This window comes from Chenopodium quinoa, unplaced genomic scaffold (genome assembly GCF_001683475.1).
Source record: "Chenopodium quinoa cultivar QQ74 unplaced genomic scaffold, ASM168347v1, whole genome shotgun sequence".
Taxonomy (NCBI): Eukaryota; Viridiplantae; Streptophyta; class Magnoliopsida; order Caryophyllales; family Amaranthaceae; genus Chenopodium; species Chenopodium quinoa.
Window position 1 is genome coordinate 543382 of NW_018743937.1, and position 12391 is coordinate 555772.

The 12391-nt window shown below is 36.9% G+C and overlaps 1 protein-coding gene across 1 annotated transcript; it reads right to left on the minus strand.

Annotated features, from left to right (window-relative positions):
- Positions 1-37: 37 nt before the first annotated feature.
- On the minus strand, positions 38-4167 carry LOC110688684 (transcription factor bHLH61-like). Its single transcript, XM_021865423.1, has 4 exons — positions 3328-4167; positions 2957-3130; positions 488-655; positions 38-382 (listed from the first exon to the last, which is right to left on the minus strand). Exons 1-4 carry the CDS (start codon positions 3991-3993, stop codon positions 296-298), a joined length of 1095 nt encoding a protein of 364 aa, XP_021721115.1. The 5' UTR covers positions 3994-4167; the 3' UTR covers positions 38-295.
- Positions 4168-12391: the final 8224 nt, after the last annotated feature.

Sequence of the window (12391 nt, forward strand, 5' to 3'; positions counted from 1 at the left end):
AATTATTTAAATTGTGCAACGCACGAGTCTAATCTAGTTAAAAGACTAAACTAAAGCATACTTTCATTTGACATTATACATGAAATCTTTCTTATGTCACTAAACTTGAGAAACAAGCATCAAAGAGTAACTCATTAAAAGGAAGGGGGGGAAAAAAAGCTAAAGAGAAATACACGTAGGAGGTTTTACTTTTGTCAATATATTGCAAATTATTCAATGAAATATTAGAAAAAATAAATTACAAAAAAAATAATAATAATTAAGGAAGTGATTTTCTTTTCTCTTTGCAAAATACCTACAAGCACCTTCCTCCATACCCTGCATTCCTAAACAATGCTTGTTTTATTTCTTCTGAATTTATCAAGGACTTTTGTTCCATTTCCTAAAGAAAATTTTTCCAAAGTGAAAATTCATTATTAAAAAAGTTAGAAAAAAAAATATAATAAAATTAGCATGAATTGAATCAATCTATATACAAAAATAATACCTCACAACATGAAGCTTGTAGTGAAAAATCATTAAAACAACTTATAACACATTGTTTTATTTCAAGACCCAATGCTTCAAGTGTAGTTACAGTTGATAGTAGAAGTCCAGGTTTCCCTGCACAACAAATCTCCACCCTTGTATCCAAGTTTCTCCTCTCTACATCAAACTGCATGAATTACAACATTCTCAAAATTATATAGAGCTCATTTGATCAATTTGTGAGTCAAATTGAGATTAAGACATGATACAAAAACAGACGAGTGGTGATCAAACTTTAAAAAAAAAGTGACCAAATAATTTGTATATTATTTACTCCGTATGCAAGATTGGGGGATTAGAAGGATTTGTTACATAGTTTTGAACTATGTCATTGTTTTTAAACTTATGATTTGTTGAATAGGGAGTCACACCAATTTCATTTTCACTTTACATTCACTTATTAAAAAAAGTCCAAAGAATGATGTCGAGATAAAGCTTGAAAATTTAGAAATATCAGTTTTAAAGAAGGCTATTCAAATTCAACTTACAACTAGAGCAAATATGGATTATTTTAGGTAAGAAAAAATTAGGTGATTATTTAACCCGTGGGATATGACCCATATAATTCAATGGGCCACCCTAAATGACTACAAGTAACCTAATGAGTAATGACCCATGTTGATCCACTCCCAAATTTTGTTTAGCTCCTAAGCGATGGGATGTTTTGACTCATATAATTAAATGGGGCCTACACAAGATAAATTAATTACAAGTAGTGGAATGTTTTGACCTCTATAATCGATTGGGGCCTTCACAAATAACCTAATTAATTCATGCCGTATCCCAATCTGCCCCAAAATTTAGGCATGCCCTCAAGTAGTGGGATGTTTTGATCCATATAATTGAATGGGTTATACGAGTAACCTATCGACTCATGACCTATTCTTGTCCGAACTTCACCGCCCTTAATTTGTTTCATCCCTAAAAATCTAATCAATAAAAGAAATTAGGAGATTATATATGTTTTTAACACGTAGAAAAAAGATTTTATTAACGAGGAAACACTTATAAACAATTCCTAAAAAAATCTGATATTGCAACACAAGTACATAAGGCCTTATATAAGCATAGCTTGAGTGAAATAATATGAATGATGTACCGAAATGAATCTACTAGTAATAAGATTATTACACATATTCATAATTAAAATTTGTCAAATAAAAAGAAAAGAAAAAAGTACGGAATAATGTAAACTAATAATCCCACCTTTAGTCGGTCTTCCACAAACAATCCCACCTTTTGAAATTCCAGAAATAATCCCACCTTTGATAGGGATCTTCCACTAACAATCCCTTTGACATACAACCTATTAAACAGGTTAAAAAAAAAATTCCCTTTATTTTTAAAACTTAATCTCTTCTACGACCACCAGCCACCACCGTGGTCACCCCAACCCTCACCCTTTACCGCCACCTCCACCCATTAGGCCACTACAAAACCCCCAACCACGCCGAAATACCATCACCACCCCCAAAACTCGAGCCTCACTCAAATTACACCACCCACAACCTCGAAAACACCACTGACTGCCCCCGAAAACACCACCCACAGCCCCGAAAACACCACCCACAGCCCCGAAAACACCCACAGCCCCGAAAACACCACTGACAGCCCCAAAATAAACACCATCCACAGCCCCCAAAACCACTAACACCCCCGAAAACACCGCCCACAGCCCCAAAAACACCAATGATAACCCCGAAAACACCACCCACAACCCCAAATAACTCCTTTTGCCCTAAAAACTCAACCCTTAGCCTGAAAAATTCCATAAAAACCACCCCATGAAACCCACCTATACAAAACCCACCACCCCCACAAAACCCACGCCTACAGCGCCACAAAACCCAAGTACCACCCCGACGAAATCCCACCCCCACGAAAAATCTCAAAACTCCGTGTGTTCGAATTACATCATCGTTGAACTCCGGGATTGTGCGAAATTGATGGTTGTGGAAGGGGTGTGCGACTGGTGGTGTTTTCAGGGTGATGGTTGCCGGAGAATGCAAGGGCGGGGATGGGGAGAGGAGTGCAGTGGCAGGCTGGGCTAGTGGCGGGGCTGGGGGTTTTCTTCTTTATTTTTTTTTTAATTAGATTTTTTTTTTAATTATTAAAAATCGGACTAAATCTATTAAAAACCTACACGTGTCTTTTAACTTAAGAAAATCGGTTACCAAATCAATCCAACCGGTCAGGGATTGTTAATGGAAGATAGGGGCAAAAGGTGGGATTATTTCTGAAATTTCAAAAGGTGGGATTGTTTGTGGAAGACCGACTAAAGGTGGGATTATTAGTTTACATTTTTCCAAAAAGTATAGCACAATAAAATTAGTATAGTAAATTGAGTGGATGTACCAAAAATAAATAAAATGCAAATAATATGAGCCAAAAAAAAGTAAAATAGAAGTAAATCAAATTGCAATGATACCTTTGGTGAGTTCCTGACAAGGACATCATTTGGCTTGGCATCTTTGAAAATGCTCATAACATTCAATTGATTATTGTTAGAACCCACATCTATCTCTTCTTGCAACTTGTTAATCCTTTCTAATAGCTCCTTCATATAATCAATTGTATCACCAAGTATTGATGTTCTATCCATCTACAATAAACAAAAAACATAACTAATTAATCCGCATTTTAAATTAATCAATTATTAGTGGTATAGTAACTAATCAACCAATTACTCTCAAATTCACATGGTATAAACCTATTTGTCATAATACTAGTTCAAATAACATTATTATATGTTGCGACTATTACAATAACCTGAAAACGAGCATAAGCAAATTAATTTACCTTACTAATCTTAGGAACAACGGATCTAAGCATGGAAAGACGGTCATTCAATCTCTTTCTTCTTCTCCTTTCAGCCATAAGATTCTTAGAAGGTTGTCCTTCAACCTTCTTAACTTTACTCTTAACATTACCATTATTACTAGTAACCCTCTTATTATTACTATCAATCATGGACAATCCCACATTAAACCCCGAAGGCGAGGGTACCTCAAACTCAAGCTCACCGGAAGACAAAGAGTGCTCCGCCTTACACGACGATGACGGAAGAATATTCGTCTTTTTATTATGATTATCATTATTGTCATCATTCGCCGCCTCGATCATGGACGAAATAGAGTAGTCGGGCTCAAGGCCCGGCCCGGAGAACGTCGGGTCAGGGTGGAGGAAAAAGGAAGAACAGTCTAAGGCTGCGGTGGTTGTTGCGGCGGAGGTTGGTGGTGGAGGGTGGTGGTCAATGGTGGAGGAAGAGAAGGAATCATAGGATGTGTTGGAGGTAGTGTTGGGTAGTAAGGTGGTGGTTGAATCTAGGCCGTCGAATGGCCAACTAGTTGATGAAAAGAAGCCGTTGATTTGATGATCTACGGTTGTTGATGATGGGTTGGTTTCCCATGCTTCTCTTCTTAGAGCTAACAACTCTTCTAAGAAGCCATCTTCATTCATCTCCATTTTTCTCTCTCTATATTTTTTTTTTGGGTTTTAAAAATGTAGAAAATTTGGAGGGTTATTGTATGTAAAAATGGGTGTATGAGTTTATGATTGAGTATTTATATGTGGATGGTTAGACACATTTATTTGTTAACAATAAACTAAGGCTATGTTTTTAGAAAGGCGATAGTAATGGGAGTGTGGAGCAAATTGGTTTCTAATTACTTCGTATGAATTTGTTAAGGTGATGTCATTTTTCAGACAAACTTTTAAATAAAATGGATATTCAGTAAATTACTGAACATCCGTTATAAAGTGACAATAAAATGTGCAAAAATTACACTAAAACGCACAAAAGTTACCCTGACATATATAAAAGTTATTTATGCTTCATTGATAAATTTGACAAAAGTGACACTAAATCTGACAAAAGTGATACTAAATCTGACAAAAGTGTACCCGATGTTCAGTAAATTACTAAAAACCGGGTGTATACAAAAGTTTTTCCATTTTTCAGTTCTTTATGTTTTTTATTTAAGTAAAAAAAATCATAGGGAGTAAAAAAGTTTGGACTGTTTTGTATTAAGATTGAGGCTTTACTACTCAAAACTCATAAGACAAAATAAATAAAGAAATGGTATGGATTACAAAATATTTACTTATAGTAAAAAATAGTATTCCTTCTGTTTTTAAAAATTTACATTTACACAGTTTTTATTGTGTGTCTTTGACCATTAATAACTTTGGCTTTGTAGAAATGAAAATTATGAAAAGTTAATATTGGAGAAATATAAACTAAGAAGAATCTAAATAAGATCCCATAATAATTTATTTCTTTTGTATAAATCATAAAAGATGGTCAAAGTTAATTTATTTTTATCAAATGAATAGTTTGTGAGTCGAAATTTCATAAACAGATGTAATGTTTAATGTGTATAAATTATAAGAATTAATTTTCATGTCCTGGTGTTTGAAGAGCCACAAGGGCGTATGATGAGAATCAATTTCAAAATAAAGGGAAGCTTTAACCATGCACTTGAGATTATAAGAATCATCGTATACGTCGTAAATATGTCAAAAAATTATATACAGAACCATAAATCTAAGTTAATATTTTCTTAGATTATTCTACACTTTACAATGATTTTAAACCTTATTAAAATTGACAAACAAAATGTCTATAAAAAAATATATCGATGAAGAAGATTTAAAATTAAAATTCTGTAATAACCAATCAATTATTTAATTTCAAAAACAATCTATTGGACAATGAGATTAAAATTCCTTACAACCAACACATTATTCTGTTTTTTGAGCATAAGACACTTGTTTAGTCTCAAACACCAATTATTATATCACTCATCACTCATTAACAAAAACTAGTCTTCTGACCCGTGAAATGAAAATTGCATTGAAAGATGAATTAGGAAATATCAATAAGCCATTATGGTTATAATGTGTGATCAAAAATATGATTAAGAAATTTAATTTTTGGAATAGGGGAGGTCTAGATTTACAGCTAGAGCAAAAGGAAGAGTATGGCCCCTAGGTATTAACAGCACCGAGAAAAAAATACAATAAAAAAGAAGAAAAAAATAAAAAGGAAGGAAAACAGGAGAAGGAGAAAAAAAAATACAAATGAGAAAAACAAAGGGAAACAATCTAGGGAAGCCAATAGCCGCCAAAATCAATTAAAAAAAATACAGTGGGGGGTTCTCTTGAAAGAAGAATGTGAGGAGCCGGCAATTTTGAATAAAAAACAGGGAAATATTACTACGGAACTTGCAAAAGAGAAAAAAGATTCCAAGCAAAGATATCACTCAGAGAAAACATCAGTATCGGGAATTACCAATATTAATGGCATAGTTGTTCCCGGAGCTTCGTACCATGAAACCACCAATGGCGCCTCTTCGGCGGTGCCGAGTCCCGATTCAATCCAACCCAATTTATCTCCTTCTAAAACTCCTATCACTTCCAGTAATCAATCATCTTCTTCCCAATTCACCAAATCCCCTTCTCTTTGCCCTTCAACTGATACTAATCATGGAAAATCGGGAACCCCAAGAACACCATTCTCCGATGAACAGGGAATCGAACGCTCAAACCGTACCACCTCCTTCGTCCCCAAATCGACTGATTTCCCCATTGAACCGCCAGATTTACCGCCTATCACCATACCATCCTCATCAATTTCAACTTATTTCCCCTGCAATTCGACCGACCATGTTCCCCCAACTCTCGAACTTAACCCAAACCCTAACCCCGTCTTATCTCTACCAGGCCTCACCTCAATATCTAGCTCAACACCTCTTCCCATCATTTCCCACCCCATACCTATGGCCTGTACTGAGAATGAATCCGGTTCCGAGCGAACAACTGAACCAAATCAACATGGGAATTCAAATAATGATGAATCAGTGTATTCACCCTTCCTTACCAGATTACGAAAATATTTTCACCCATATAGAAGCTCCACCAAAAAATCCCCCAATCTATCCATTGCAACTTGCAAGTCAAATTTTAAATCTTATGGAGCACAGAAATATATTTGTGGTGTTGGAAACTCGAAAAGAAGCAGTGGGGATGGAAATGAATCTCATCTACAACTCGACTGGCAACTTGATTCAGCAAATCAAGATGATTGCACAATCAGTGTCGATGGAAGTCATTTGGGCTATGGGGAAGCTCGACCTATGGAGGGATTGGGGGGCATTGTTCCCGACCAAGAATAACTATAGAGAACAAGAAAGGGGGATTTTCCCTGAATGTTCTTTGCCTGTGGTTAATATGAAGACAATTTTATGGAATGTCAGGGGAGCTTCCAGTAAGGAATTTATTCCACATGCCAAGGAGGTGGTTAGGATGCATAAACCAGATATTCTTTTTCTTTTAGAAACAAAGTCAACTGATGACATTGCAAGAGCTGTGTGCAAGAGGTTAGGGTTTGAAGATTTTAGAACCCTACCTGCTAATGGGCTTAAAGGAGGTATTTGGCTTTTTTGGCGAAAACCCGCAACTTTAATTGATTTTGTAACCGACTCACCCCACGTTATTCACTCTCTTTTCAAAATGTCTCCTGCTGATCCTGAGATCCTCATAACCGGGATCCATGCACCTTCGGCATCAAAAGACAAGAAGGATTTGTGGAGGGCTCTTGGTGAAAATTCACCACCTTCTAATACTCCTTGGTTTCTTCTTGGGGATATGAACGAGGTCCTAACCCAATCTGAAAAAATGGGAGGACGACCGGTCACAAATTCACAAGGGAAAGAGTTCTCAAAATGGACTGACGCGGAGGGTATGATTGACCTAAAGCGAAATGGCCCTGCGTTTACGTGGGATAATGGTAGAGATGGAACAGATTTAATAAAGGAAAGGCTTGATAGGGCTCTTGTTAATGCTGAGTGGATGAAATTGCACCCACAAACTCAGGTATATCACCTCGCAAAAACTTACTCTGACCATTGTCCAATTCTTGTGGATACTAGTTTAATTAATTGCAATTTTAATTATCCGTTTAGATGTAAAGAGGCTTGGTTAGAGAACCCTAAATTTGATGATTTTTTTGCTAAGTTGTGGGGGAAGGGAGATAATTTCTATGATTCAAAAAATTATTTTACTAGTGATGTCAAACTGTGGAACAAATTTGTTTTTAACAGTTCAATTCAAAGTAAAAATAGAATTATTGCTCGTATTCATGGAATTCAAAAAGCGCTTAGTATTAAGCACTCCTCCTTCTTAATCAATCTTGAGAAAACCCTTCTAAAAGAGTTAAAGGATGTCCTTAAAATCGAAAGAATTTCTTGGGCTCAAAGGGCTGGGGTTGATTGGCGAAAATACGGGGATTGGAACACTAAATACTTCCACATTTTGGTTAAAATTAAGAACTCTAGAAGCAAAATTTTATGCTTAAAAGATGACAAAGGGGAGTGGGTGTACGACCAAATTATGCTCAAAAATATGTGTATAAACTATTTCAAAAGCATTTTTGAGTCGAAGCATGCCTGTCAACGTAGGAGTGTTAATTTCGTGCCTAATTCGATAATAAAAGATGATGACTTAGTGTTTCTTGCTAGTTAAGTCACCAATATGGAAATTAGGAGTGCGTTGAAATTGATGGCCCCTATGAAAAGTCCCGGTCCTGATGGAATTCAACCAAAAATTTTTCAAAAATATTGGGATGTGGTGGGCAGCTCTATTGTGAGACTTGTTTCAAATAGCTTCAAGAATGGGAAAATTCCGGATTATATTAATGAGTCTTATATATGTCTTATTCCTAAAATTGATAACCCGGAGAAAATGAATGATTTTAGGCCTATAGGGTTATGTAATTCTATCTATAAACTTATCACTAAGGTTATAACTAATAGGATTAAGCCCCTATTAGGTGAGTTAATAAATCCGGTTCAATCAAGTTTCATAGAAGGAAGAACTATCGATGAGAATGTGCTTGTCATTAAATAAAGTGCTCATTTTTTTAAAAAGGCTAGCAAAAAAACATCTTATGGCTTTCAAAATCGATATTTCTAAGGCCTATGATAGCTTAGAATGGGATTTTATTCGTGAGAATTTAGTTGGCCTTAATTTCCCTACTTCCTTGGTTAATTTAATTATGAATTGCATTACTAAGCCATCCATTTCCATTTTATGGAATGGGGAGGTGACTAGTAGTTTTACCCCTTCGATAGGAATTAGACAAGGAGACCCCCTTTCTTCATACATTTTTGTATTATGTCTTGAAAGGCTTTCCCTAATGATTGAACATGAGGTAAGAGAGGGTAACTGGCTTCCTATCAAAATTGACAATGAGGTTAGCATTTCTCACCTTTTTTATGCAGATGATGTCTTCCTTTTTGGAAGGGCTTCAATCTCTAATGTGGAGGTTATTAAAAAGGTGCTCCTTGATTTTGGTAATAGATCGGGTTTGTTCATAAGTCCAACTAAGTCAAAGGTTATATTTCTTCCTAAGATGTGTCTCTCCCTTAAAAGAGCTATCATTGACGCTTCAAATATCAATGGAGCTCCTTCGTTTGGGAAGTATTTAGGTGTCAATATTAGCCCTAACAAGCTTAAAAAGGCAGATTATATTGACCTTCGTAATAGAACTAAGAACAGAATCAAAGGTTGGCAAGCCAATCTCCTTAATATGGCCGGAAGATGCACCTTAATAAAATCGGTTCTTAACTCTTTTCCTCTTTATGTAATGCAAACTACTATGCTCCCTAGTAATATCATAAAGGATTTGGAAAAAAGTTGTAGGCGGTTTTTGTTGAATAAGGTGGATAAAACTCATTATCTTCCTAGAACTAGTTGGGAAAAGGTTTGTCTCCCCTCGGGATTGAGGGGGTTAGGAATGCGTAATTTGAAAAATTGAAATCTTGCTTTCATGGCTAAACTAGGGTGGAGAATTATTCATGATCCGGATAAACTTTGGGTTAGAATTTTTCGTGCTAGATATTTTAAAAGATCTTCCTTTCTTAATTGCATTCCTAATACTAGTGATTCTCCTCTTTGGAGAGATATTCTCAAAGGAAAGGAGTTACTTATGAAAGGAATTTCTTATAGAATTGGGAATGGGAAGGACATTTGTCTTTGGTATCATCATTGGGTTGGTGATAAACCTATTTATTTAGTAGTTGATCACCCCATTCCTAATTACATGGCCCATTGGAGTGTTAATTACATTATTAATAATGGTAGATGGAACACTCATAGAATCAAACATATAATTCCGGAATTTCTTTGTAAGCTAATTGAGGCTATCCCTCTTCCCAAGGTAGCTTCGATGGATGACACTCTGTGTTGGGGAGTTGAGTCCAATGGAAAATTTAACATTAGAAGTGCTTATAAGTTGGCCTCCAATTTTGCTGCTCACCCCTCTTTTCCCCCAATTAATTGGAAAAAAATATGGCATATCCCCATCCCCTTTAAATACAAAATGCTTGTGTGGAACGTGTGTCACCAAATTCTTCCTACTGCAACTGTTTTGGCAACGAGAATTGATCATTTTAACCCCATTTGCACTAGATGTAAGTTGAATGATGAAAGCCACATGCATATTTTTCGTGATTGTATCAACTCTAGAACTTTGTGGTCTAGGATTTTTGGTCTTAATAGAATGGATAAGGACTTCAATTTTCAAACCTTCTACAATATTGATTGGAATGGATGGATGAATTATAATATGAATATGAGCAATAATTGGAGAGTAATTTTTGCAGTTACTCTTTGGCACTTGTGGAGAGCACGAAACTTCACACTTTTCCAACATGCTGTTTATCACCCACTAACCTTGTTTAATAGATTTAAGTTCGACTTGGATATCACCTTTAATATTTTTCAGGGGAAAGGGAAGATTCCTACAGTGCTAATTTGTGAATCGAGATGGCAAAGACCACAAGGAACAGCAGTCAAAATTAATACTGATGGTGCATGGGAATGGAGAAAAAAAGACAGCTCAGGTGCAGGAGCAGTAGCTCGTACTTCAGATGGTGATTGGTTTTTTGGTAAAGCATGGAAAATCGCTGCTGGAAGTGCTGCCCAAGCAGAGCTGGTTGCAATCTGTGGAGGTATGCAGATGGCGGTTGACGCAGGGCTGAAGGAGGTGGTGATAGAAACTGATGCACTCTCACTGAAACCTGCAATTGAGGAGCTGAAGCAGACTGGTACTCATGAGTTTGCTGCCATTTTCAAGGATATGCAAAAGCTGCTCGACAAAGGGTGTTCATTCTCCTTCAACTATGTGCCTAGAGTAGCCAACAGAGTGGCTCACTACCTTGCCCAAATTGCAAAGGACTTAAGAGACTGGAGCACAGTTCTTTGATCATCCGCCCACTTGTGCTAAAGATGCGTATGAGGATGACATTGCAGGAAGTATTGGAAGACAATCTCCCTAGTGACGAGGGTTAAATCGGTCGCTACAATCTAACTCTCAATCAAACAATACTTATACGAACACCCTATAACCAAGTACAATGGCAAATAAAGGTTCGGTCCACGAGGAACGAGAGTAATTGCAAATCAATCTTAAACCTAAGCTAGTTCGAAATCAATGGAAAATGGTGTTCTAAAATACTACTAATAAGATGGGATAAACCAGATAAACTAAGACACTAGGGAAGACGGGAATTCACCAAACCATCGGTAACTACGCAACAAGGAATCACAGAGACAAACGGGATATGCAAAGACTATATGTCTGATCAATATCATGAGGTAGGAAGACAACGGGCAATATTAAGCTTGGATTTCTCATGCACTTAACATTACTCGATACATAATCAAACCACATTCAATAATGAAATACTCAATTCACAATCTCTTGTTCAAATCAAGAATATCATGCAATCAAATTCAAGATTCTAGGTTAGCTACTCCTATTATAATGAATTAACATGCAATCGCATATAATCAATTTAATCACAATCCGTTTATCAAAATCAATCCTCAATTACATAGATTACCTAGGCCGGGTTTCATCCCGAAACCCTAGCTAGGAGACTACTCACACATATTCATAATCAAAGCAATAATGAATTCCAAAAGCATAATAGATATAAACATGAATTCTGATTAAGGAATAATAAAGCTTGATTAATAAACAAGAATGAATAATACCAATTGTATTGATGCGAATCAATGGAAAAGTTCACAACTTTGATATCCGTCGTCAATGAATAATACAAAGAATCTTCACAAATCTTGCTTCAAATCAATCCAAGAAAACTAAAATCGCTAGAATAATCTCTAAGAAAACTAATGAATATCTAAAACTAAGAACGTTCTCCTATAACTCTCTACAAAGGCTCTCAAAAACTATCTCTAAAAACTGTATGAGGAATCCTCTTAAAGTTGGGCCTTATATACGTCTTCTAATGCGGAGAAGTCAAGCGCGCAGTTAACCCTGGATCAGCACGGCCGTGCTGTATTTGGCACGGCCGTGCTAGCTTGTCAGTAAGTAAACCGGATTTCTTCTTCAAATTGGCACGGCCGTGCTATATATGGCACGGCCGTGCAGCTTCCTGGCACGGCCGTGCTAAATATGACACGGCCGTGCTGAATATGCTCTAGCACGGGGCTCATACTGAAGCTGACACGGGCATGGGCAACATCTGGCACGGCCGTGCTAATGGCCTGCACGGCCGTGCGGGTGCGTGGATACTAACACGGCCGTGCTATTGGCTTGCACGGCCGTGCTGCCTTGCATGGGGTTGCTTGCTTATAGGCCAGCACGGGTGTGCCTATGGTAACACGGCCGTGCTGCCTGTGCTATGTAATCAATGCACGACACTTGAACTTCCTTAACTCCTCGGACTTCGGTCAAGGCTAGCTCGGTTACGCATCAAGGGCTCGGGATCCGATTAAACTCGGTTGATATTACCTGAAAACACATCAAAAACAAACCGAAAACCCGTGAAGC